This window comes from Mya arenaria, chromosome 9, assembly GCF_026914265.1.
Source record: "Mya arenaria isolate MELC-2E11 chromosome 9, ASM2691426v1".
In the NCBI taxonomy this organism is placed as follows: domain Eukaryota; kingdom Metazoa; phylum Mollusca; class Bivalvia; order Myida; family Myidae; genus Mya; species Mya arenaria.
This window is the reverse complement of record NC_069130.1, coordinates 44378569-44403870: the sequence shown is the minus strand read 5'-3', so window position 1 is coordinate 44403870 and position 25302 is coordinate 44378569. Positions and strand designations below refer to the sequence as shown.

The 25302-nt window shown below is 36.7% G+C and overlaps 1 protein-coding gene across 3 annotated transcripts; it reads right to left on the bottom strand.

The window, feature by feature from the left end:
* Positions 1 to 8: 8 nt before the first annotated feature.
* LOC128245604 (ATP-binding cassette sub-family G member 5-like) lies at positions 9 to 22543 on the bottom strand. 3 transcript variants are annotated; one of them, XM_052963809.1, is made up of 12 exons: positions 21870 to 22541; positions 17235 to 17300; positions 14507 to 14674; positions 12754 to 12986; positions 12435 to 12567; positions 11973 to 12242; positions 7972 to 8182; positions 7228 to 7427; positions 5736 to 5874; positions 4488 to 4673; positions 3873 to 4042; positions 9 to 1198 (listed from the first exon to the last, which is right to left on the bottom strand). In XM_052963809.1, exons 1-12 carry the CDS (start codon positions 21901 to 21903, stop codon positions 1032 to 1034), a joined length of 1977 nt encoding a protein of 658 aa, XP_052819769.1. In that variant the 5' UTR covers positions 21904 to 22541; the 3' UTR covers positions 9 to 1031. The 3 variants fall into 3 exon arrangements, with proteins under 3 accessions (XP_052819769.1, XP_052819770.1, XP_052819771.1); XM_052963810.1 differs by lacking the exon at positions 21870 to 22541 and having other exon boundaries at positions 17235 to 17412; XM_052963811.1 differs by lacking the exon at positions 3873 to 4042 and having other exon boundaries at positions 1043 to 1198; positions 21870 to 22543.
* Positions 22544 to 25302: the final 2759 nt, after the last annotated feature.

The following is a 25302-nucleotide window of genomic DNA, read 5'->3' as shown; positions in this document are numbered from 1 at the left end:
CTGTTAAATGTTCGTAATATTTATTTATATAAAATAAAGATGTTTCTGTACTATAAAAGAGATTCTGGAATAGCTATATAATTGGGATTGCAATGAAAATAGGAATGTAAAATTGTAAAAATAAAAATGAATATTTAAATATCGTAAAATTAAAACATCTCTATAAATGTAGTGTATAAAGTTTTATTAAGTTATATTTTAGACAAATATTATTTTCATATGACGATATCAGATGCAAAGCATACTAAATGAACACAAAATACATCGAATAAATTCTCACGAAATATTTGATTTTCTAAGATTGCTGGTTTATAATAATTATAACTTTACTTACTAGTTAAAGATAACTCATTCATCTATTTAACAAAACTTGTTTAAACATATTTATTAGTTATTAATTTGTTTACTATATGACCTTCATAAAAAACTGCATTGCAAACAAAACAACAAAACACACACGCATGCTGCACGCATGTCACAATTTATTATTGTACGATTTAAATGAAAACGAAACAAATTGCAATTGCTGTGAAAAATATAATAAATAAAACTATGAAGTTGAGCACGTTTCTGAATGCCTGAGGAAGCAGCAGTGGACTTGATTTTTAGATCACTACTTTTCTTCAAATATTTAGCTCTACTGTGCATATAATCATAATGTATGATAATGTCGGCATGAGATTTTGATTTTTTTCCAAAAATATTTGGTGGCCCTTTTATACAATACATCCAATCACATGTCCTTGAACTTTGACAACAGTCCCTTAAAACAATGTGAGCTGGACGCAATGTCATAAGTAGAAACATAAGACCTGGGGTCAATACTGATCTTAATTGGATTTAAGAGCGATGTAGCTAATCGGATTGCTCGATATAAATAACGGACCATAACAGTGAATGGATTTAGTAACGTTCATGTATGACCATAAGTTGCACATTAAATATCACCATCATAAATAAATAGAAAATGAATGAATAGATGGAACAAATCATAAACACATTCATGATGCATTTAACTCCTGAACACAAAACTAATGCAAGTTTCTGTTTCCCCTGATTTCCAAGCACACAACAGCTGCAAAGAAAGTACCTACACAAAAAGCGATAACGACATAAAAGTTTCTTGCGATGACGTCAGCACTACCTGGGAAGTTCTTGTCAAGAAAAATGTCACCGCTTTCCATGCATGGCTGTAGCACTGTAAAAGATGACGTGTGTTTCATAAAACAGTTTTTCAGAAATGTACAAGACTAATTTTGATGCAAAGTATCAAAGACGTCGCGAATGTTTTTGAAACATGACTACTGATAAAAGGAAGAAGATAAATCAGGATACCAAGTTTGAGGTACGTGGAGATAAGCATTCTTCAGTTATTGGACGAAATCGGATTTTAGCTTAAGGTCACCAGGACCTTGACCTTTGACCAACTGACATGACAATAGTTACTTACTGGTCATGTTTGACGGATCTCTACCAAGTTCGAGGTCTCTAAGCCTAAGCGTTTTTCATATAATGATCGGAAACCAATTTTCAGTCACCACGACGTTGACCATGATGGTCCATATGTTGACCATATTTCACTATCCGGGAGTGGGCCCACACCATATTGATATGAAAGAATTTAAACTGTTTAATTTCACTGGTTTTAAGAATGTTCTGTTAAGTCTATATTCTGCAATTAAAATATGGAAACGTATGTTTTTAAAAATGAATACTCCATGTTAAAGAAATCGTTGTTTTATTTCAAGAAATACAACAATTCCAAATTGTACACCTAAGTTGATATATGTTAAGATGCTTCTGTAATACGGACCTAGAGAATATAACTGTTTTGATTGAAATGTTAAAGAAATTGGCCAGGTATATGTGTAATTAATAATTATCATATGTTTACGAAGTAAATTGAGTACAGACCGTGATAATACAGTTAACGATTAAAAATCAAGGTTTTAAAATCTAAACAATTAATATGTATACGCTTAACTTAGGTTACACACCACCATTGTCATTTCCTCTATAATTCAATGTGAAATGATTATTTTTAGACAACATTTAAAGGCATTTCGAGCGAATGCAGACTAAGATAAACATATATATTCTTAAAGTACAAGCTTTGAATTACCTTTTAAGCCAATAAAAAAGTGGGGTCAAGTTATTCCTAAGAAAAATATCTCCACTTGAAAAACAAACTCTAAAAATTGCACATTCCGCCATAACAGTTCTTCCAAAATGACCTTTCAACTATAGGGCAGCAGTTTATGCTTAGGCCAAAAAAAAAATATGTCTGGTTCAGGAAACCCGACCGACCCTATTTTTAACCCGCCGACCCTAAACTTTTTTTTTTCGAAATCGCGGCTGAAAACCGCTATACTGCGTATTGAAAATTTTCTTTTCTGTAGTTATTGCTCTTTGGGTTAATAGAGCGCGTTTATATCGATCTTTGGGTTAATAGAGCGCACAACAATGGCGGCGCCCATGGCGGGTTCACCAGCCACTTTGATGGCCATAAAACTCCAAAAATGTGAACATGGAGCAGAGCGGCAGGTCATGAAAGCGGTCCAGCATGGTTGCACAGCTTCGGAAGTATTCGAGGAGCTCCATGGGCCAACCAACCCCAAACTGTTTGCCACCAAATATGAAGCCGCAATTAGTTTAGGCCCGGGCGGAACGTTTTGGCAGGTGAAATGTGCCTTCCTTTGCTTTTGAAAAAAAGATCGAATTTAATATTTGTATTTTTGATGTCTTTTAAAATTAATACCAGAAAGGTACAGGTAGTTGATAAAGCCATAGGAGGTCAGATTTATTTAAAATAAATACTCAGCCAGTCAGATCTGTCATACCTGTATTTTACAGGCTGGGGATTAATAATACAGTCAATTAATAATATTAAACTCACAAAGTATTGGATAATACTTTTGTTGCTCTTCTAACCTGGACCCCTAGGTCCTCAGTGCACTAAGGTTGCCTAGCTAATGCCTTATATGATTTTGTGCAACACCACTCACAATGTGCATTTGTTACAATGACAGAATTCACAAAAGAGATGTATTAAAGTGACTTATCTTTACAAGATATTTTAAACAAAATTGTCGACAGAAATCTTTAAAAAATGGAATTTTTATAAAATACTAGGTTGTACATGAATCTCTTTTGTGAACTCTTTGTGCAGGTTAGCATTGTACAGAGGGTGACTAAAAGGCATAGGGTACATAAACAGCAAGCATAGAAAAGGAAAATAATGTGAATAAACAAAGATGATACATGGTTAGATAGATTAGATAGATTTATTCGACATAAAAATTGCATATATTAAACATGACAAATACAAATTTAAACATGTATAAACATATATAACATTTATGTCAAGGATAACACAAAAAAGAGTTAAAATAAAACCTTATTTCCATTGTGGTCCTTACAGATAATACAGGGTTGAAATGCTCTGTTATTATGTGGTTAAATGACTGCATTGAAACAAGCACACATCACAATACCACATGCTGGGAGTTACAAAGTGATCTGACTGCTCTGTGCATCGTCTACACATAGACAACATACGTCCAAAAAAAAAAAAAAAAAAAAAAAAATGGAAAAAATGCCTACCCTCCTAATTTTTTGGGACAACGTTTCCTGAACCAGACATATTTTTTTTTGGCCTTAAATCTCTATTCTAAATGATAAATCAAGCAATAATAGATACTCAAGGTATAAAAGTTTCAGGAATAATGATATTTTTGATTTACAGTGTATTGAGCATGTGAAAACATGTCTATCAGTCATAAAAACATTATTTTTTTATTGAGAACTTTCCACACAACGGAAGTACATATGACGCAATGGTGACGTCATACCTAACTTAGAAATAGGCTTACCTGATCCATTATACGTGACGTTTAAGTTAGAAGTAACGTTAGAAAGTTGAATCTCAGGGCAGTCAAACCGCAGACCATGGAACTCGTTAGCAGCCAGAAGTTCGGCGGAGTATTTTTGGATAAGACCTTTGCTGACCCACTGCAAGGGTTTCATAAGGGAGTTCAAGTCCCTGAAACAATAGATAATGTGTCTGTTTTCACTATGATATGGTCAACGGGAACTGAATTATTTAGGTACATGTATAATAGAAATATATACACACATCGTGCATACTTTTAACTGTTGGCAAAAAATATGTTATCAAAGTATTTGTTTGTGTTAGTTTGTTTATTATTGAAACAGTTTTAGACTGGCGTGTATAAACAGCTAAATCGTTCTTATAAATGCCCATGGAAATACCATTGCGAGAGGGGGAGGGGGTATGGCGATCATCACTCCGATATTTTTCGGACATCGACGTGCGCCCAATTCCGCTACTCTCCATTCATCGGTCGATGGGTCAGTCATGATAATCTGTATCTGTATCTGTTCTGTTACGTATAATCCGACGATGCATCTAACTTAAACCCCTTACAGCTTACAAAGCGTCTCACAAACCTTGAAAAAAAGCTTACTTTAAAAATCCAGTGGCCACCAAAGAGTAGCTTGAAAGACAGAGTCCAGTGACGGCCTGGGCCAAGTTGGCGGACAGGAAGATGCCATGGAAGGCTGCAGTGTGCAGCTCCGACCAGAGACAGTTTAGGAACACCACGGCGGTAAACCGGATGAACTGGAGTTGGCCTGGGTGAAGCCCCGTGCTCCTGTGAGTCACATCGGAAGCATTGGTATAACAGTTATTACATGTGCATTGTATATCAAAAATGTCAAACTATAACTCCTCAACTGAGAAAGACACCCGTATATAATTTGTGGATTGACCGTTTTAATTTTGAATGGTTGTTGTTGATGTTGCTGTTGTTGTTGTTGTGGTTCAGTTTATAAAGGCCTGTCATTGCCCTATAATGACTGCATTACATCCCAAAGTGTGACTTCAACACAAATTAAAGCTAAATGAGGAATTTTATCCAGACCGGTTGATGGGATATTAGCAAGAAGAGCAATTTTATGGGTTATTTGCTGTTCTCCTTTTAGTTTAGTTTCGTCATTCAGTCTCAGTAATCATTTATTACGTTGTTTCAACCTCATTTCAACGTTGTTTCAACGTTTAAACCGCAACGTTGTTTCAACGTTGAAATCACAACGGCAATACAACTTTCAAATACAACCATAGTTCAACCTTTTCTCAACGTTGAAGGATAACCGTTGTTTCAACGTTGCTTCAACGTTGTTGTGCCTGCTGGGTACGTACCGCCCCACTAGAGACAGGCTATAGAACAGGCCAAATTAAACCGTGTTGAGGATGATCCTGGTGCAGTTCATATACTTATTTATGATTGTTGTATAAGTCTTAATAAAAAATGTCCGATCTGTTCTGTTATATTAAATACTTCGTTGTGGTTTTATAGAAATGAGCTTCGTCATTCGGAATACTTCGGCCATTTTCAATCGAAAACAACCTCGGATGTATATGGACGGTTTACAGTGTAAGCTGCAAGTAGATTGCGTAGTAATTTGAATACAGCAGATTAACTTTATGGCTTTACTCTTGAGAATCTTTATTAATTATACGACAATACACTTCCCTGGCAATCAAGTTAATCTTAGGTATAATAAATACACGTTAAACACCACCATTAATAAATGCTATTATATATTTTTTTACGAACTACTTCTAATGATGTACATCCGGGGTTGTTTTCAATGGGAAATGGCCGATGAGTTCCGAATGGATCGTCGTATGTGATCGCTTGCAATCCACTTACCAGTAAACAATGGCACTGAAGAGGACGGAAGACACGACATGGCACGGTAATACATGGACGGTATAAGCCAACAGGAGGGTCAGGGCGCCATACAACCCGTCTCGTCGCTCCCGGAAATACTGGTCTCGGATGCTAGGAACTAAATTTAGGAAAATTTGTTTAAATTAATTCTCTGAAGTTTGTAAAAAATTGACTAGTTCACCTTATAATTCTTGATGTTTATCGAAAGTAAGGAAGTGGAAAAAAAGCAATAAAATGGGGTGAAATCAAGAAACATCTGAATATTCAGTTGTTGTGATAACTAACAGACAGTGTGTTTTTTGCAATGTCTGCAATGACGTTGCGGCGCGAAGAATTGCAGGACTTTATCTGAGAGGAATTTCTTAATATCGTTGAGGGACGCGCGGCGTGGGGTTGCATATTTATCCTCCGCAGACAATTCGCACCACGGTGGTCCGCGATTTACTGCAAACCGCGTGCTTTAAGTACTGTATTTATAGAAAACATAGGTTGAAAAGTTCACAATGTTGGAAAACACTAGGCATTAATTAAGTATTTAATTTAGGAAGATTTTGTCTCCTTTGCAATAAAAAAGTTTACTTCATAGCATTGTGAAAGAAGTCAAATTTATATCGAGAAGAATGTTATTATTTCTTGGACAATCATCGAATTTCGAAATGCAAATGCTTTTTCATTGAAAATCTGATAAAATAGTCTTTTGTAAAATTTGCTCAACTCATACACCTAAACATGTTGCAATGGATATATGTATTATGCTTGCTAAATATTGAACCCGAAAACTAGATAAAAAAAGATATGTTTTTATATTTTGTTATTTGGTCCTTTTGAACGACTTTTAAACTGCGGAAGGCCTTTAATTTCGCTAATTTTGCCCAGTTCTAATGCTCTTTTTACATGCGACATGGTATTGATATTATTGGTATTATAGGTTGCTATTCCATATATTAACTTAATCAAATTGGTAAAAATTGTGAGTTTTTGTTACACCAAAGGCAAATATTTGATACTAAATAAGGCACATTTCAGTGTCAAAAACAAACAATTTTTAACAATGATTTAAGACGACTGCTTTAAAATAAGTAATTGGTAAAGGCTCATCTGAAATCATTGTTTAAAATGTATTGTACAGTATATTTCAAAGACAACTATTAAAAAAGACAGAAAAATATACAACAAATATAACACAGATATGGTATAATACAATTAGACGTGTTTTGACTTCAAACTTTGAAATTCAGGCATTTCAAAAAGGACTCAAATGGATACTTTGGATATCTCGAAGCATTGGATAACTCGAGGTTTTGGGCTGGGTCCCGGTGTCCTCGAGTTATTTCAGCTTAAATATACATGAACTCAAACTCACACAATGCTGAAACTCGGGATAACTCGAAACATCGGATAACTTGAGGTTCTGGTTCGCGTCCTCGAATTATCGCAGTTTTACCTTAATATATGATTCCATATTACTCACATAAGGCTGAAGCGTTGAGTATGGACACATACGGTGCGAACGCGCATGTCAAATACAGCATCCCCATCCGGTTCTGGACGCTGCTCGGCTCCGTACCAATGTGGCCCATGAATGCGATTATCATTATACAGAAAGCCGGGAGGAAGAAGAACCGCAGCATATAATCTGCACGGTCACGGAATAGGTTCCGATACATCCGCCTGTGGGATGAAAAAGAGCTTGGAATAAAACAAGAAATAATTCCTCCCCCCACAAACCGCGTTATTGAATTTATGCACAGGGGCAGAGTACGTTGTTATAACACCACCCTATGACCACGTCCCTCCCTCGATTTTTTTTTAAATCCCAGGCTGATGGGGGAAATGTTACTAGTGATAAATAAAAAAATATACAAAGTTTATAAAAAAAAAGTTATCACTAGTTTCATTTCCCCCATCATTATTAACATTAATAAGACTCAGATTTGTTTTGTTTTTTCTAAAAAACAAATGGGGAGGGGGAGGGGCGTGGTCATGGAGGGTCGTCATAAAAACGAACCCTGCCCCTGTGTAGCGCTTCAGCCAGAATGTACAATTTCAATTTCAATCACGCAGGTGTGTGTCACGTGACTGTTTTGAATCATGTTGTCAATGACAATTTTAATAACAATGGTTTGGTATAAGATATAAATAAATACCCGTATGTTAGAATAAATTAGAATAGTATATACAAATATATTTAAGTGAAAATCATGGCTAGTTTTACCTAATAACAGTGACTAACACCCGAGCGGAGCCCGGGCGCTCTACCGCTTCCCTATATCCGGCACGCGGTCCTCGCCGGAAGTCGTCAGAGATCCTCCGGAATGTCCCAAGCTGTAGCCGAGAAGTTTTCAATATTTTAACCAACCGTTCCACTCGAATAAGGCTCTGAATTTCTGAATCTTTGTCTCGGCGGTCCATACTCGCCACATCAACTAAAATGGAATTTCATTGGCTCGGTAATGTTCGGAGGAATTCGGAAAAAATACGGATTATTTATAGTAAGACGAACGACTGAAGCAACCGAACTTGCACAGACACCTATTATCCAGTTGGTCTATGTTTGTAACTTTAACTGCAATATGGTTAATTAAGGTTAATTTTAATTGTTACTTTTACTCGGCAATGTTCGACAAAATTTGTGACTTTGACTCGGTTAGCTTCGGGAGTTTTCGATATCGAGTTGAATGTCCGAGTCTTTGATCAACCATCCGATACTTTCAACGTCGACTAGAATCTTTTAAATAAATTTATTAGGGAGTATAAGTATCTTCCATGGCCGAGAGTGTTAGATAGGTTCATTTCGACCCGAGCGTAGGGTGTTTTGCGGAAAAGAGGTTTACCGAAAAACACCCTGCGCGAAGGTCGGGATGAACCTATCTTACACGGGGGGCTATGGTAGATGCTTTATCTCCCAACTCAATTAAACAAAATTAAGTAAAATTGTGTTTCTTTGCAGGAACTCTTTTATGCTTACTGAAAATAATTGCGTGGATATGCGATAATTCGTAGTTGTAATGGATATGCGCGCAGTGATTCAGATTATGTTAATAGTCAAATCGGTTCTTAAATAGTTCTAAAGAGAGTGAAGCATTATTTCTTGAAAGGTACGTGCAAACTTTTTTATGGTGACATTTGAAGCGAGAAATAATTAATTAGCGTTCTAAATATTGCCACAAGACAAAGTTTCCATGATGCTACAGACGACAGTTTTCAACAAGGGAGGTAAAAGTACAATGTGGCGACCAAGGAGTTCCATACGGGAATTTTGTTTTCGCCCGTGGGCAAGAAAAGAATTTCTAGCATGGTTAAATTATTGGATCTTCTTATCTGAGGTGGGAGAATATAAGTATCTTCCATGGCCGAGAGTGCAAGATAGGTTCATCCCGACCCGAGCGTAGGTAAACCTCGTTTCCGCAAAACACCCTCCGAGAGGTTTGTGATGAACCTTTCTTACACGGGGGGCTATGGTAGATGCTTTTTCTCCCACCTCAGTTTAACAAAATGAAGTAAAAATGTATTTTTGCTGGAACTCTTTTGTGCGTGGTGAAAATAAATGCATATGTATATGTGATAACTCGTGGTTGTCATGGATATGCGCGCAGTGATTCAGATTATGTTAATAGTCAAATCGGTCTTTAAATAGTTCTGAGAAGAGTGAAGCATAATTTCTTGAAAGGTGCGTGAAAAAAATGTTATGGTGACATTTGAAGCGAGAAATAATTAAAAAGCATTCTAAATATTGCCACAAACAAGGTTTCTAATATGCTACAGACGACATTCTTCAACAAGGGAGGTAATTACAATGTGATGACCATTAAAAAGGAGTTCCATACGGGTACTTATTTTACATTTCCCCGTGGTCAAATTTTCTAGCATGGTTAAATTTTTGGATCTACTTATCTGAGGTGTGAGAAAAGTATGGTAATGTTCGACACAATTGGTGCCTTTGGCATTGCTAACATTTCGCTAGTATCGGGTTGCAACGATCATTTTCATGATTTCAAAATACACTGCGTATTTTAGTAAAACCCCATGGGGAGGTCTCCAGAAGTATGGAATGTATGGTGTGGTGTCCCGGCGTGCCCTTTGTGAGGTTTACGACCATTTCTTACAACGTTAGTTTTAATAACCCGTTTTACTCCAGTAGCTAACCTGGCAGTGCTCTTTGGCAGATGTATCGACTGTCCTTAATCTTTTAACCCATCTTATATCAGTAACAGATTTAAACGACTTGCTCGCCCGTTTGACTCGTGTAGCTAACGCAATGGACTCGACTTGCTCGCCCGGTTGACTCGTGTAGCTAACGCAATGGACTCGACTTGCTCGCCTGGTTGACTCGTGAAGCTAACGCAATGGACTCGACTTGCTCGCCCGGTTGACTCGTGTAGCTAACGCAATGGACTCGACTTGCTCGGCCGTTTGACTCGTGTAGCTAACGCAATGGACTCGACTTGCTCGCCCGGTTGACTCGTGAAGATAACGCAATGGACTCGACTTGCTCGCCCGTTTGACTCGTGTAGCTAACGCAATGGACTCGACTTGCTCGCCTGGTTGACTCGTGTAGCTAACGCAATGGACTCGACTTGCTCGCCCGGTTGACTCGTGTAGCTAACGCGATAAATCTCTTTGGCAGGTGTATCGATGGTCCAAAATCGATTAACCCATCTTATATCAGCAATGGATTAACTCGACTTGCTCCACCGTTTTCCTCGAGTAGTTAATCCAACAGTGCCCTTTGGCAGATGAATCGATTGACAAACATCGATTAACCCATCTTTTTGTTAGCAATGCAGGGGCGGATCCAGTATTTTCCTTTAGAGGGGACATAGAACGTACACTCGGTTCCCCAAAAAAAGAACAATTCATGGTTTTAACGGGTTGATTGGGGCATAAAGTCGTCCCCAGGAAATATTTAGAAATATTGCATTCCAGGTTATAAAAAAGTAAACTTTTAACTATTTTAGAGGGTGTGTGCGCCGGATGCGCCCCCGTCTTAAGCCGCTAGTGCAATGGATTTACTCGACTTGCTAGCCTGTTTTGCTCTATTTTTTTTATTTCATACGTACCGATGGTCCAACATCGATTAACCCATCTTTTATTAACACTCTTTACGGGCAAATCCCATTTAGTCACAAACCTAGGTTATCCTTAATGTACACATAAAACTCGGTAAATACCACAATAGCTATTAGTATCTATTACTTGTTAAATACTAGTTCTCGATTTAATCATTGAAACTGAAGACATGGTATTGCATTTATTTCACAGTATTTGAATTTGCCATCATCGCCATTTACTCTGAGGTTACTGTTTGCATCTACGACATATATTCCTATATCGTCGATGTTTCAAAATACTTTCTAAAATTAGGCCATTTAAAGGTGCACTCTCACAGATTGAGCGTTTTGACAACTTATTTTTTATTTTGTTTTGTCTTGGAATGAGCGTAATGTTTCGTTTTTGTCTGGAAACCAGTGATATAAGACTGCTGACAAAAAATAAGATCGCATTTTTATTTAATTTTTAGGGTCGAAAATTGATGTTTTATGTATTAGAAACAATGAGGAGTTTATCGGCATAAAACATCAATCTTCAATCATAAACAAGAACAAACTGCGATCTGTTCTTTGTTGTCGTCATCAGTATAATATCACTGGTTTCCAAACATTTACGAAACGATTGGCTTATTCAAAGACAAAACTTTGAAATAAAAGTTGTTAAAACGGTCAATCTGTGAGAGTGCAGCTTTGATAAGAGTATATCATTTACATAAAAGCGCAAATAGCATACACTGATGACGTGATTATGCAGTTTTAAAGTGCTGTCGACTTGTCCACTAATTAACTAGATACGCCGACGTAACCATTGCGACATTTCGTGTTATAACTAGCAAGTCGACATGACTACATGGTCACATAATCTTAAATCTGATGTACGATAAACGTTTAATGACTACAGGCCCAGGACTACCACAGTCATTTAAATGGAATGAACTAATGCTTTGGTGGCATATGACCTGAACATTCGGAACCCCTCGGCTATTTTTATCGTTGATAAAAATGGCAGAGGAGCTCCGAATGATGACCTGAACAACATTTAGTGACATTTAACCTACACATGTCAGTAAATGTATTTCAGGTCATATGACACCAAAGCAGGAGTTCGTTCCTATCAAATGACTGTGAAAACAGTGCTACCTTGTATGACCACCACACAACTCACCATATCTATCCAGCGGGTTTGTATATTTATCACATGGGTACCCTACTTCTGTAAAATATTGCACCATCCCTTTCGCACAGCCGAAATAAACGAATTCTCCCTTTGACATAATTCCTATTCTGTCCAGCAGCGAATAAATGTCCGAACTCGGTTGATGGAGAGAAAGCATGACTATATTCCCGCGTCTCGCGAGATCTCGCAGGTTGGAAACAAGATGGCGGGCGGTATAGCTATCGAGGCCGGATGTCGGTTCGTCTAGAAGTATGATATCTAAAATAAAACAAATGTTTGACCCAAAAAATAAGTTACATAGTATAGTATTTTTCAGTCATATTTAAAGTCGATAAGCCAATCGTTCATGGGTATTATTTTAGAGAAAATAATTACGATTACAACTGATGAAGAAGAAGAAGATATTAACAACAACAACAGCAAAAACAACGACGAAAAAGAAGAAAGAACCTGGGTTTTTAAGGAGTTGTATCGCTATGGTAACACGCCGCCGTTCACCGCCGGAAATACCTCGTATGATACTTCCGCCAATGCGTGTGTCTGCGACGTCTTTTAGACCCATTGCCAATACCACGTCAGTGACCTTAAATAGTAAAAACATAATTATCTATGTTATCTATGTTTATGTTCTGATATCATTTTTGCATTGCACTGTGAATTTTTACAATAGTTGAATAGATATTTTTCGCTTGATGGTGCTGAAATATCTGATTGAATTTGACAAACCGCCTCGAGCCCAAAATCATATAATTACGTATAATAAATTTACCCTCTTTTCTATTTCTTCTGACGTCGAGCATCCTGGCAGCCTGAGTTTGGCGCTGTATATTAACGTTTCTCGGACGGTAAGATTTGGCAGGAAACGGTCAGCTTGCATCACGTAGGTGGCGTGATTCTGAATGACGTCATTTGTGCATCGTGTACCATTGTAAATGACGTCTCCAGTCACTTTGCCGGAAGCACGGCATGTTATGACGTCTAGCAGGGACGTCTTTCCAGACCCTAGAACGAAACACCAAGCCAATTGTACAAAGGACGCAGGAAAATGCTAAACCAGGTATAGACTAATTATTTTATATATTCATCAAGCAGTATGTAAGGTTTAAGCAAATATAATCTATAGTTTCTAAGGAAGGAGTGTGTATTTGAATTATATTTGTCCTTTTTTAATATTTTTTTCACTAAAGCGTGTTAATTATTAAAAACCGATTAAACGTCATGAGAAACTGGCTTCGAAAGCGGCGGTGCATGACACACTAAACATCATTTCTAGTTGGCCTTAGATATATGGATGTAATGAAAATGTGTATGACTTAATGCTTCGTGGTTTAAACCCCGATGATATTCTGCAGATATTATTTTTTACGAAGCTAATTATGCTAGCTACGTAACTGTTGCTCAAACTAACAAGAATGCATTTACATTTTCTGGAAAGGCTATGAATTACATATTTCTGTTAAGGCAATCGAATGCCTCTTTTTTAGATAGCCTAGGGAATTCTGCCCGTAAATAAGATAATTCTCTGTTAACTCCATTAACCTTAATGGTAAATGTTGATGCCTGTGCTGGTATTCAATATTGGTCTTACATGTATTTGGATCTAAGAACGATGTAGCGTATCGGATCGCGTGATATAAATAACGAACCTATATAGGGAATGAAGTTCCTGAAGCATGACAATAAGTGTGACTTAAGATGCATATTGAATACCACCCAAGATGACTTCATACTTTTTTGGTATCTTTTCTAAGGTATTTGCTTACGTAACCGTCTCCGTGGCCTAGTGGTTAAGCGTCCGCTTACGGAGCGGGAGGTCGTGGATTCGATCCCTGGCCGCGTCATACCAAAAGACTTTAAAAATTGGTACAAGTAGCTCCCTTGCCTGGCGCTCGGCATTTAAAGGGTAGTGCTTGGAAAAGTGGTGTACTCAGTACTGGTTTAACCCAGGAAAGTTGTACCCCGTGTATCGGTGCTTTACACCGAGCACGTAAAAGAAATAGGTAAGAAATATAGATACGAAAGTACTTCTTGCATTAAGTGATTACATGGTGTATATTTACCCTTTATGGCAGCTGAAATCGGACGTATATGACACATTTTACAATCGTTGAGGGCCAAACAAACTTGGTATAATATTCAGGCGAGTAGCTAGGGCATATTTGGAATTACACAGATCGATGCCGGACAGCATATTAACCCCTTCACCCCTATATTTTAAATTCGGGATTTTTGGTATGACAAAAACTTCGACCTGTCAAAATTTCATTACGTAACTGCGTATTTGCGTACAGTCAGCTATTCGCCCGAGATTTCGGTAAAGATTTGAATTACATTTTCCTGTTATTCACACAAAACTGTTTGAAATGATACCAAAATAATATGGGACCACTTGAGCATTTAAAATTCAATTATTCGTGGGCCGGAAATTAGACTCTCTCAATGATATTACGCGCTCTTTTACCACCAAATCCTACAAAAGGTATCATTTGACAATATGTTGTTTTCCATTCATCCGGTCATACCTGAGTTTCCGAGAATGCCAGTAATTTCCCCTGACTTGAGTCGCAACGTGACATCATTGATGATGCATTTATGACGTAACTTCCGGAAGCAGGCGCCCTTCCACCACGGCCCCACCCAGTCTCGTACCACATACTTCAAGTTGAGCACATCCAGGTGATTTGTGGCATCTGTAAATATAAATATATTCTGTAATGCAGCAGGGGCGTAACAAGACCGTGTTTGTGTAAATATATTCTGTAATGCAGCAGGGGCGTAACTAGACCGTGTTTATGTAAATATATTCTGTAATGCAGCAGGGGCGTAACTAGACCGTGTTTGTGTAAATATATTCTGTTATGCAGCAGGGGCGTTACTAGACCGTGTTTGTGAAAATATATTATGTAATGCAGAAGGGGCGTAACTAGACCGTGTTTGTGTAAATATATTCTGTAATGCAGCCGGGGCGTAACTAGACCGTAATTATGTAAATATATTCTGTAATGCAGCGTTTGTGTTAATATATTGTGTAATGACCGTGTTTGTGTAAATATATTTTGTGATGCAGCAGGGGCGTAACTAGACCGTGTTTATGTAAATATATTCTGTAATGCAGCAGGGGCGTAACTAGACCGCGTTTGTGTTAATATGCCGTCCGGCAAATTAATGGTACCTATATAAAATTATATGGTAAGGTTTCTATAACCTTTGATACGTTAACAAAATTCCACAATTGACACTCTGACTGACCAGACCCGTTTAGGGGTATTTCCCACACTTAAATCACTAGCGGATCGGGGGTGGGGGTGCCTCTAGCACCCCCTTCAAATTTTCTTTAAAAATCAATATATGAGAAAAAAGAAATTGTTAAAAATATATTGGTGGAGTATGCCAATCCCCCCTTCGGTTCCGTGAAGGAGGGATGCAGGCCAAAAGGTTACGCCCCTATGTATCGCCCCTCTTACGTCAAATCATGGATCCGCCCCTGGGATTTGTTAATCAAATCATTAATTCACCAATATATTGCATAACTACATTGGTCTAAACTACGTACACAATTTGTAACAGGTGATGGAAAAAAAATTGCACAGACGACTAATCTATTCATGTGTGCAGAATGCTTTGAATATCTGATATAAACATAAACATAACTGTTCGTTATGATTGCCCAAGCGTCCATGTTAAACATTATTTCCATTTGCTGGATGAAACGACTAGCTCATTTGTACATCGTGTAGCGCAAATACTTCATGTGCATATTAAACTTGCATTTTTTATTCCAAATGTAAATGAGGACGGATTCATTACAAGTTTGCACACTATCGTTTAAAGGGACTTGTTCAGAGATTTCAATATATCGGTAAATATATCTAAAATGTAAGATTTGTTGAAAGTCAGTTCTTATACGTTCACAAGTGCCCATGGAATATACTTATACTTTTTACCAACGACTAGATTCTATAAACGTTGGTGAATAAGTCCTCGCATAGTCTTTCCTTAATATGCGTGTATTTTGATTTGGGTTTTAACGATCAGCACCAATTACAGTCAAATTTTGTTTACCACCTCCCTTTAATATATTATATATATACTAGTAGATTCATTATGGAGTTATGCAAAATTTATATAATTATTAATAAAAATAGTTTTAAGTTTTATCTATAATAAGCCAGAAGGTCGCAGACTCATGAGGCATAACGTGCACAACATTAAAGAGATAATATCGATGTTAATATCTGAAATGCACTGACACATCTTTGCACCGTAATGAATGATGGCTTACCTTATTTTTTAACACATGAAATAAAAGCGTTTAGCACAGTCGAACAGTCGTAAAACAAGATATTAAGTGCCAAACGGAGAGTGTTTTAAATTTCAAATACAATAGCAAAATTCAACTATTAACTACGATTAACCATATCACCAACGAACGATGTTTATTCTTTTGAAAATGTTTGACACGTCTTATAGTATGTACCTATAATGGTTTAAATCTTTTTAACCAATGGGATGACAGTATTTTTCAAATAATTCGACGTATAATTTTCATATAGACCGACGTTGTGCACCAGTCAATTATAACCACGGCCCCCAAGTCCGGGGAATAGTGGGGACTTTAACTTTTGGTCCAGCCAAGCCCGGGTAAAATCCCCGCCCTGCGGGAACAAACTGCTGGTAAAATCTCCGTCAAATGCCCCCACACCTCAGGGACCTTAGGTAAGGCCTTTTCTCCGCTATTTTTGACGCGAAGACAAAACTACCGCATTCACCCGGCACTGCGGGGCCACCTGGAAGGTAAAAACACGGCCCATTTCCCTGGCTATCCCCGGTATACTCCCGGGCCTGGGTGGGGGGAAGGGGGCGTGGTTACAATTGACTGCTGCATTAGATTCGCCGTATTAATAGGCTGAATCTCTTACATATACGGTCTGACCGGGGTGATACTCGATTTTTTTTTACACCCATTTCTTAAGTATGCACTCTTCTAACTCACACACTGAGTGACAATGCATGTTTTAAGGTATATTAATTATGTGATGTATATATGTTGTATTGATGAGACTATTAATAAACTATCAAATTTTAAAGACGTTAAAATACATTATCTATGTGTAAGAATTCTCGAGTTGGCCTGACCTTTTGAAGTTATGTGCATGTATACACATAAATATATACACATCATTAAAATGAATACTATTTATATTTTCAAAAAAAATATCCATAAAACAGGTATATAAAGACAAATATTACCTTCTATTTTTCCTGATATTCCGTTCACAGCCATAGGCGCTAATAACCGCACATCTGCACCTGAAGCTGAACACTCCTATTATGTCCAATATTGTTACAATCTCAATAATATAAGCAAGCTTCTCGTTCAACTGTTTTAACAATTGTAAGATGACTTGAATACATACAAGGTCATTCTTATATACCACGCTTAGGTAAGTTATGTATTACATCCTTGTATCAAGTTAATACACTCATGTCCTAGGCAAAAGCGATAGCTTTTAAAAACATTTGATCTATTGTCTTGATAAAAACAAAACAGTTTAAGCTGCACTCTCACAGATATACCGTTTTTACAACTTTTTTTTCTCTTGGAAAGAGCAAATTTTGCGTAAATATCTGTAAACTAATGATAAAAGATTGCTGACAAAAGATCAGAGCGCAGATTTGCATATTTCCGTTCGAAAATTAATGTTTTATGGCTTAAAAATGCATAAAACATTTTTTTTTTAACTTAATTACAAAAATCTGCGATATATTTTTGTCAGCAGTCTTATATCACTGGTTTCCATGGATTTTCGCAAAACTTGGCTCGTTCCAAGACAAAAAAAAATAAAAAAAAAATTGTCAAAACGTTCAATCTGTGAGAATGCAGCTTTAACTTCTTTAACGAATTTAACAGAAAGAAAATATACCATTCACAAGTTATTTTATATCACGAATTAGCTATTAGCAATTACAGCGCTCGTTTATGCTTGAAAAACTCAAATAATTATATGCGATGCTTTTTATTGTGGATGCTAGTATTCAATGACAATCCAAATATGATGATCATAAAAAATAGAGCTGGGGTCAAATGAACGTGAAAAGGCTGACGAAGCAGAACTCCATTTAGATCATTGTATGACGGATATTTCTTGACATTTCAAAATCACAGAAAATGATTAACAGTTCCCCGCTTTTCAAATGATAGCTCTTACGCGGGAGGTAGTGTAAAAGTTTTGACAACAGCGTAACTCTTTTCTATCGATTCACACCGAGTGATATCCAGTGGGTTTATAGATGTTACTCGCCATTTATCAATGAAATGGAATGCCTGATAATGACGTACTTAGTCTTGTTATTTTCGATGTCATTCATTTGTAAAAACGAGTGTTTGAAACTTTTGTTCCAAATTAAATTAAGGCATCCGATCCACAAACAAGCTAGTCATTTATCAAGCCATTGTTAATAGCTGAGCCGATTGTTCAAAACCTCGTTAAAGTTAACAAGGTTGTTAACGCCATCGTTGTTAACTTTCATATACAGTCTCTGTATCTCGATTTTCTGGTTATAGCAAACTTTTTTCGATCATTTTTGGTTTAGTGAAACATGTTTTGTATATCGGTTATATCGAATGTTCTTTATCTCCAACCATTTCCCGATGTCCACGACTTCGACATAGCGAGATTTGACTGTACTTGTGCTCCAAAAGTTATTTGGATATGCTTGAAATCTGGAATGTTTCTAATAAGAGTTGAGAAAATGATTTCAAATAAACTTGTTTTATTTAAGTAGAAAACACAACATCTAATAATTCAAGTTCAAAAATTAACAACGATCTCGTTAATCAGGTTGTTTACTTTAACTGAACAGTTCTGAACAATCGGCCCAGTGGTTTCTGATTACTTCAATCGGCCCAGTGGTTTCTGATTACTTCAATTGGCCCAGTGGTTTCTGATTACTTCAATTGGCCCAGTGGTTTCTGATTACTTCAATCGGCCCAGTGGTTTCTGATTACTTCAATTGGCCCAGTGGTTTCTGATTACTTCAATTGGCCCAGTGGTTTCTGATTACTTCAATCGGCCCAGTGGTTTCTGATTACTTCTTTGTAAAATCAGTTACCAAAAATACATTATTGTACGTAAGGTTATAGCTGTTTGTATTGTTGTTCTTAATTTGAACTGAAATAAGACGTGTAATTTTCTTATTTAGTTATATTTAAAAGCACAAAAACCTGTTTGTAATATAATGTTTGGAAGTTGTTTTAAATATTCTTGCTCTCTACCATAACATATTTGGCCACAAGAAATCCAAAATCCACATACATGTACTAAATTCCGTATCTGATATTTAAATTAAAACCAATTTTAATGGTCAATTGACACCAGCTCTCTAATTTGCTTTTAAAAAGTGTTTGTTTCTTTCTTCTTAATGCGTTGCTTCATGATCCCCTTAACATATAAACTTAATCTATAGCTTTATACATTTTTTTCGTTTATGTTAAAGTTCTGTAGTGAACGTAACAATATCAAGTTAGGTCTTTTAAAACTAATTCAATAATAATGATTGTTCCGGTCATATCACCAGGAAGTACACAACAGTTTTGTACAGAACAAAACAGAATTACTTGAAGCGACACTATCACAATTTTTTTAGTTGTTTATCTCAGAATCAGCTAATTTTGGTAGTATTGCCTTCATTTCAGTCAAATAAGATAACTCACAATAAAATAGATCTCTGTTGTTTGGGAAACTGCCGAAAATTGCATTTTATCCATAAACATCAATTTTCGAACGTACATATGATTAACTGTGATCTGTTATCTTGTCACCAGTCTAGTATGACTGGTTTCCAGGCATTCACGCGGAAAATGGTTCATTCCAAGGCAAAAAAAGTTGTCAAAACGGTCAATCTGTGAGAGTGCAACTTCAACTTAAGGATACACAGCTCATCATTATCAGCACAAAATACAAAATAGTACAAACAGAAAACTTTAATCTCTGTAAAGCAAAGCATTCATTTCGGCACCGGATTTTCAAATTGAAATTAGTTTGTTTATTAAAATAATAAAAAAAGGTATTATTCCAAACTAAAAATGACGATGCCCAAAACGTGCAAATTTATTGAAAAATAGTATACTTAAATATCCACTTTGTACTGTTACTATAATTGTATACTCACATTATAGACAGTAAGTATAATCCGGTGCCAGTGAGGCAAACTAAGCGCTTCAAAAATGACTATGTATATTATATTAATGACTATTGGCAGGGGCGTAGCTAGCCCTTTATTCATGTGGATACATAATTGTGCTAGGGTGGGGTCCGGGGGCATGCCCCCCTCGAAAATTTTAAAAACCATGGTGCAATCTGGTTCATTCTGGGCGTTCTGATCTGCTTAATTTAGTACTGGAAAATGGACAGTTTGCAATTAGAAGAATGCATACTGCAATTTGGATGCCGTCTTTTTTTTGTCAGATTCATGTGGATTCAGCCGCACATTCGCGTAAAGGCAGCTACGTGCCTGATTGGTCTTCAAATCCAAATCTGGGCATAGAATATAATTCAAGCAATAGGAAGCCCTTTTGCGAACAGAAGACCGACAAACAAGAAGCATTACTAATTGATAGTAATAATGTAGTATTTGCTGTAATTAGTGGAAATATGAATAAGCATGAATAATGGATGCTAGTGGATACCCTTGATCTTAATAAATATGAATATGTATACATTATGGATGATCGTGGTCTTGAACAGCTTGTGAGTAGGATTTGGTCCCAGATAGTTATGAATATGACTAAATAATAAATGAGATAAGTACTCTGAGAGTCGTTATCTTTATCCTAAATGTTGTAGCCGGATCTCAAATAATGCACCGCCCCCCCCCCCCCCCCCCCAGATCCGGGGACTTTCACTTTCGGCCCAGCCAACCCCGGGTAAAATCCCCGTCCTGCAGGGACAAACTGCTGGTAAAATCCACGCCAAATGCCCCCGCACCGCAGGGACTCTAGGTAAGGCCCATCCTCCGCTAGTTGTGGCGCGAAGACAAAACCACCGCATTCACCCGGCACTGCGTGGCCACCTTGAAGGTAAAAACACGGCCCATTTCTCCGGTATACCCCCGGACCTGGGGGGAGGGTGGTGCGTGGCTACAATTGACCGGTGCATAATGATTTCGAGTTATTTAAACAAGTTGATTTATATGCAAGCAAATTATCCTCCAGTGTTTTACGAGTAGCAGTATATTTTAAGAAAATGACCTTTTCGTGACCCACAAAGCAAAAAAGCGAGTATATTAAACGAGATCATGTAGGTCGTGGCCACCAAGCTCGACAAGTGGGGTTTCTCCGGGTACTCAAGATTTCACCACAACGAAAGACCCATCGTCGGCAACCACCGGGTACTTTCTCCCGTTACACTTCATACACAACGAAGCATAGCGTAGTGTGTATCGGGGTATCCGGCGATGCAAAATACCGTACGCTCGAGTAATTAAAGTCGTGTGAGCGAGAGTGATTAAAATAATGTTCTTATACCTTGTTTCGCAAACGTTGCCAAAAAAAATAAGTTTAAACTAGACAAACGTGCACATTGTACATTATCAGTAAGAGAACAGACAAACTACAGTCGAAACTCGTTATGTCGAACTCTGGTATCTCGCTGTTCCGGTTATGACGAACATTTTTCGATCATTTTGGTTTAGTGATACGTGTTTTATATTCCGGTTATGTCGAATTATCGTTATCTCGCATTATATATTTTGTTTTGCGATTTTAAGGTAAATGACATTAATTTGATAATATGAAAAGTTTAAATTAACAAGCTCAAGTTATATCGCGGATGCGTAAAGGTATGAATTGTTTATAATAGTCAAAAAGCGTTAAAAAGAATTCACCTATGTCTCCCTGAACGCACGGACGGACTGCCATCCCTTTTTAAATCGCTGCCTTTCCCGTAGCCACCCTCAATTTAGCCGCCACTTCCTGACCATTCTCTTTCGAGCTTGAAAATACAGCGTCCATTCAATGGTTATCCTTCCTAACAAAATCAGTTCTCACGATAATTTCCTATTTTCTGTTTCACCTTTGCCGATAAACATGTTAGTTTCCTTGCATTAATTTATTATGCCTGGTAATCCATGTAATCACAATCAACAATTCAACGGTGCTTCTTAGAATGCAGTTTTGTACATCACGAGCGGAAGAAAATTATTTAATAGCAGTGTTTTTGTATTAAAAATAAATCGTTTTCCGTATCTTTAAGTTCCTACTAAATGTTTTCAAGGTAAATGTAAACAATCAACCTCCAATATCATTCATTAAACAAATCCATCAATATATTGATGTCTTCAAGAGCTAAGATTACATCCAGTTTCTGGTGTAAAAACGGAATTGATTACTGGAAATGTGAGCAGTCATGTATATGCCAAAGGTTGATATCAAAGCATTTTTTTTTTTAAATCCAAATACTTTTTTTTAGTTTTTGATCACTTAAATCTAAGTAAGTTAAATATTTAAAATCAATTTTAACAGCTCAAAAATCAAAGCAATTATCGTGATTTGCTAATAGTTTTACAGTTAAAAGTCAAATCAAAACTTCAAAGCTTATTTATTGCAAAAAATGTCGTACATTTGTACAGTGATTGTAATCATTGATCGATTTAAAGGCTTTGTAGTTTATTCCGCGTCATTCATTGACAAATATGCTCTAAATTACCTTTCTGCTATTAACGATATATTGTTTACCTATCAGTATAAGGGTACGCTTAATAGGCGTTAAAATGTTTGTTTTCACTAACTCGACCGACCCTATGTTTTCCTCCCGACCAGTCACCAAACACTTTTTTACCAAGTGTGAGTTTTTTTATCATATTTTCTTTTAAAAAATGCATTAATTTGAATGAACATCTTAAAACTTGACCATTTGATCTTTATTTCTTTCTACAATAGTGATATACCGTGATATAGGTCGGTTTGGTAAAGAAAACCGGTTCTCAAAAAAATATAATAAAAATTGTTTGCCTACCTACCCGATCTATTCTATGAAAGTGTGTATACCACGTGATAAATTGCGTCATAAATGCTACGTCGGAAGGCAATATTTTGATTTGAAAAATACTTAAAACAAGGATTACTTCACTTTTTCTTCACCATTTTAAATTAAACAAAGCGCAGTCTACGCAGCTTACGGAGCCCTTCCTTCGTTTTTTTACCAGAGTTTGATTGAGAGTTTAGTTTCTTTAAACACTTCGACAAACCTTTTTACAATACGGCCGTCTGACGGAGCACTGTCAAAACATTATTTTGGAAACAGGTTTGTCGAAGTGTTTGATGAAACTAATGACTTTATCAATTTTTGGTAATACACCAAATGCGGGGCTCTTTAAGCGGCATAGACTGCCCTTTGTTTCATTTAAAATGGTGTTGTAAAAGAAAGTATCACGTGGTATACACACATTGTATGAAAGTGGAAACAAAGAAAATAGATAACAGTTATGCCCACCTTCCTACCCAATTTGTTTGGAAATAACTTTTTTGGCCTTATCACTTTGTTCTACTTTTTGACACCACTATTAAATCATATTTTACAATGCCATTGTTTAAAGTGGCACTCTTATTCAAAATCAATACATACACGAGTAAAACAAACATAACTTTTGAGTGATACACCCTCAACTGCTTACTAAATAGTGCATATGTGGAAAATATTAATTACTATGTACAATATTATAACTGTGTATTTAATAGCTGAAAACGCAAAAATATTAAATGTGTGGTGAATGCTAAAAGGTGGAAAAAACGTGTTTTCTGCGCATTTCTTTTAAACTAATCTCGTTATCCTTCATAAGAACCATTGTTTTCGACATTTATTCATCAATTTGGGCATATTAAAACAATTGTATTAAATGTGTTAAATCTTATCTGGAAGTAATAGTGCATCTTTAAAGGGACTGTGTCACAGATTGGCACCAAAAAAGTTTTTTTTCTTTAACGAATCACAGGAAAATTATCTAATAGAATGTGTTACGCTTTGATATCATAATTGTAAATAAAAGTACCAAAATGTAAAAAAAAAAAATGTGTCGAAGACCGGGTTCGAACCCGCGTCGCCAAAATTGTAGTCCAGCGTCTAATCACTGCGCTACAAGGGCTTATTCTATTCGTGTGACATAATTAAGCTATACACCTACCTCGGTAATATCACGTGATAACATCGACAAGCCAATCACGCACAAGGAATGAATTATACCTGGTAGACATACCCAGTAATCTTTTTAATGGAAAAATACGAAATAACTGCTAAACTTAAATAAATTGTAAACGATGTGGTACATCAGTTAGTAAGGTTCAATGCATTGTACACATCGATGCCAGTTTTCAGTTTTCGACAATTTTCTTCTTTTTTTCGCTATTTTATCATACGTGAGACAACCCCTTTAAGCAAAAATCCACATATAGTGGCATAGAGGTGGAAGGTGTGATTTTTTTGTTTTATTTTATTTCGTGGTAACGACTTATTAACTCATTCCAACAACTCACTGTGTCGTTGCCACGACTTACTATCTTGTTCCCACGACTTCAATATCTCGTGGCGACGACTTGGTTTTGATGTGGCCGTGAATAAGACATAACTATTTAACTCTTAAGTCATGGGAACTGAACAGTAAGTCGTGGCCATGAGATAAAAAGTACGTATATCATCTTTAATCATAATGACGTTATATACATAAACACTTCCAGTTTGTTTATAGAAAAGTTCGGGTTATTTAGCCTTATAACCATGTCATGTATGATTTTTAGCTCGACTATTCGAAGAATAAGAGAGCTATACTACTCACCCAAGCGTCGGCGTCGGCGTCACCCCTTGGTTAAGGTTTTGCGTTCAAGCACACATAGGTTAATATCTCAGCAACTACTTGAGGTATTGCATTGAGACTTTATACAATGGTACTCAACCATCCAACCTACTTAATTAACCAAGTTAGATAACTTTAGTTTGCATTTAATACCAATAATAGGCCTTTATTATTTGACTTAGAAATTCTGGTTAAGGTTTTGCGTGCAAGCACACATAGGTTAATATCTCAGCAACTACTTGAGGTGTTGCATTGAGACTTGATACAATGGTACTCAACCATCCAACCTACTTAATTAACGAAGTTAGATAACTCTAGTTTGCATTTAATGCAAATAATTGCCCTTTATTATTCGACTTAGAAATTCTGGTTAAGGTTTTGCGTGCAAGCACACATTGGTTAATATCTCAGCAACTACTTGAGGTATTGCATTGAGACTAGCTACAATGGTACTCAACCATCCAACCTACTT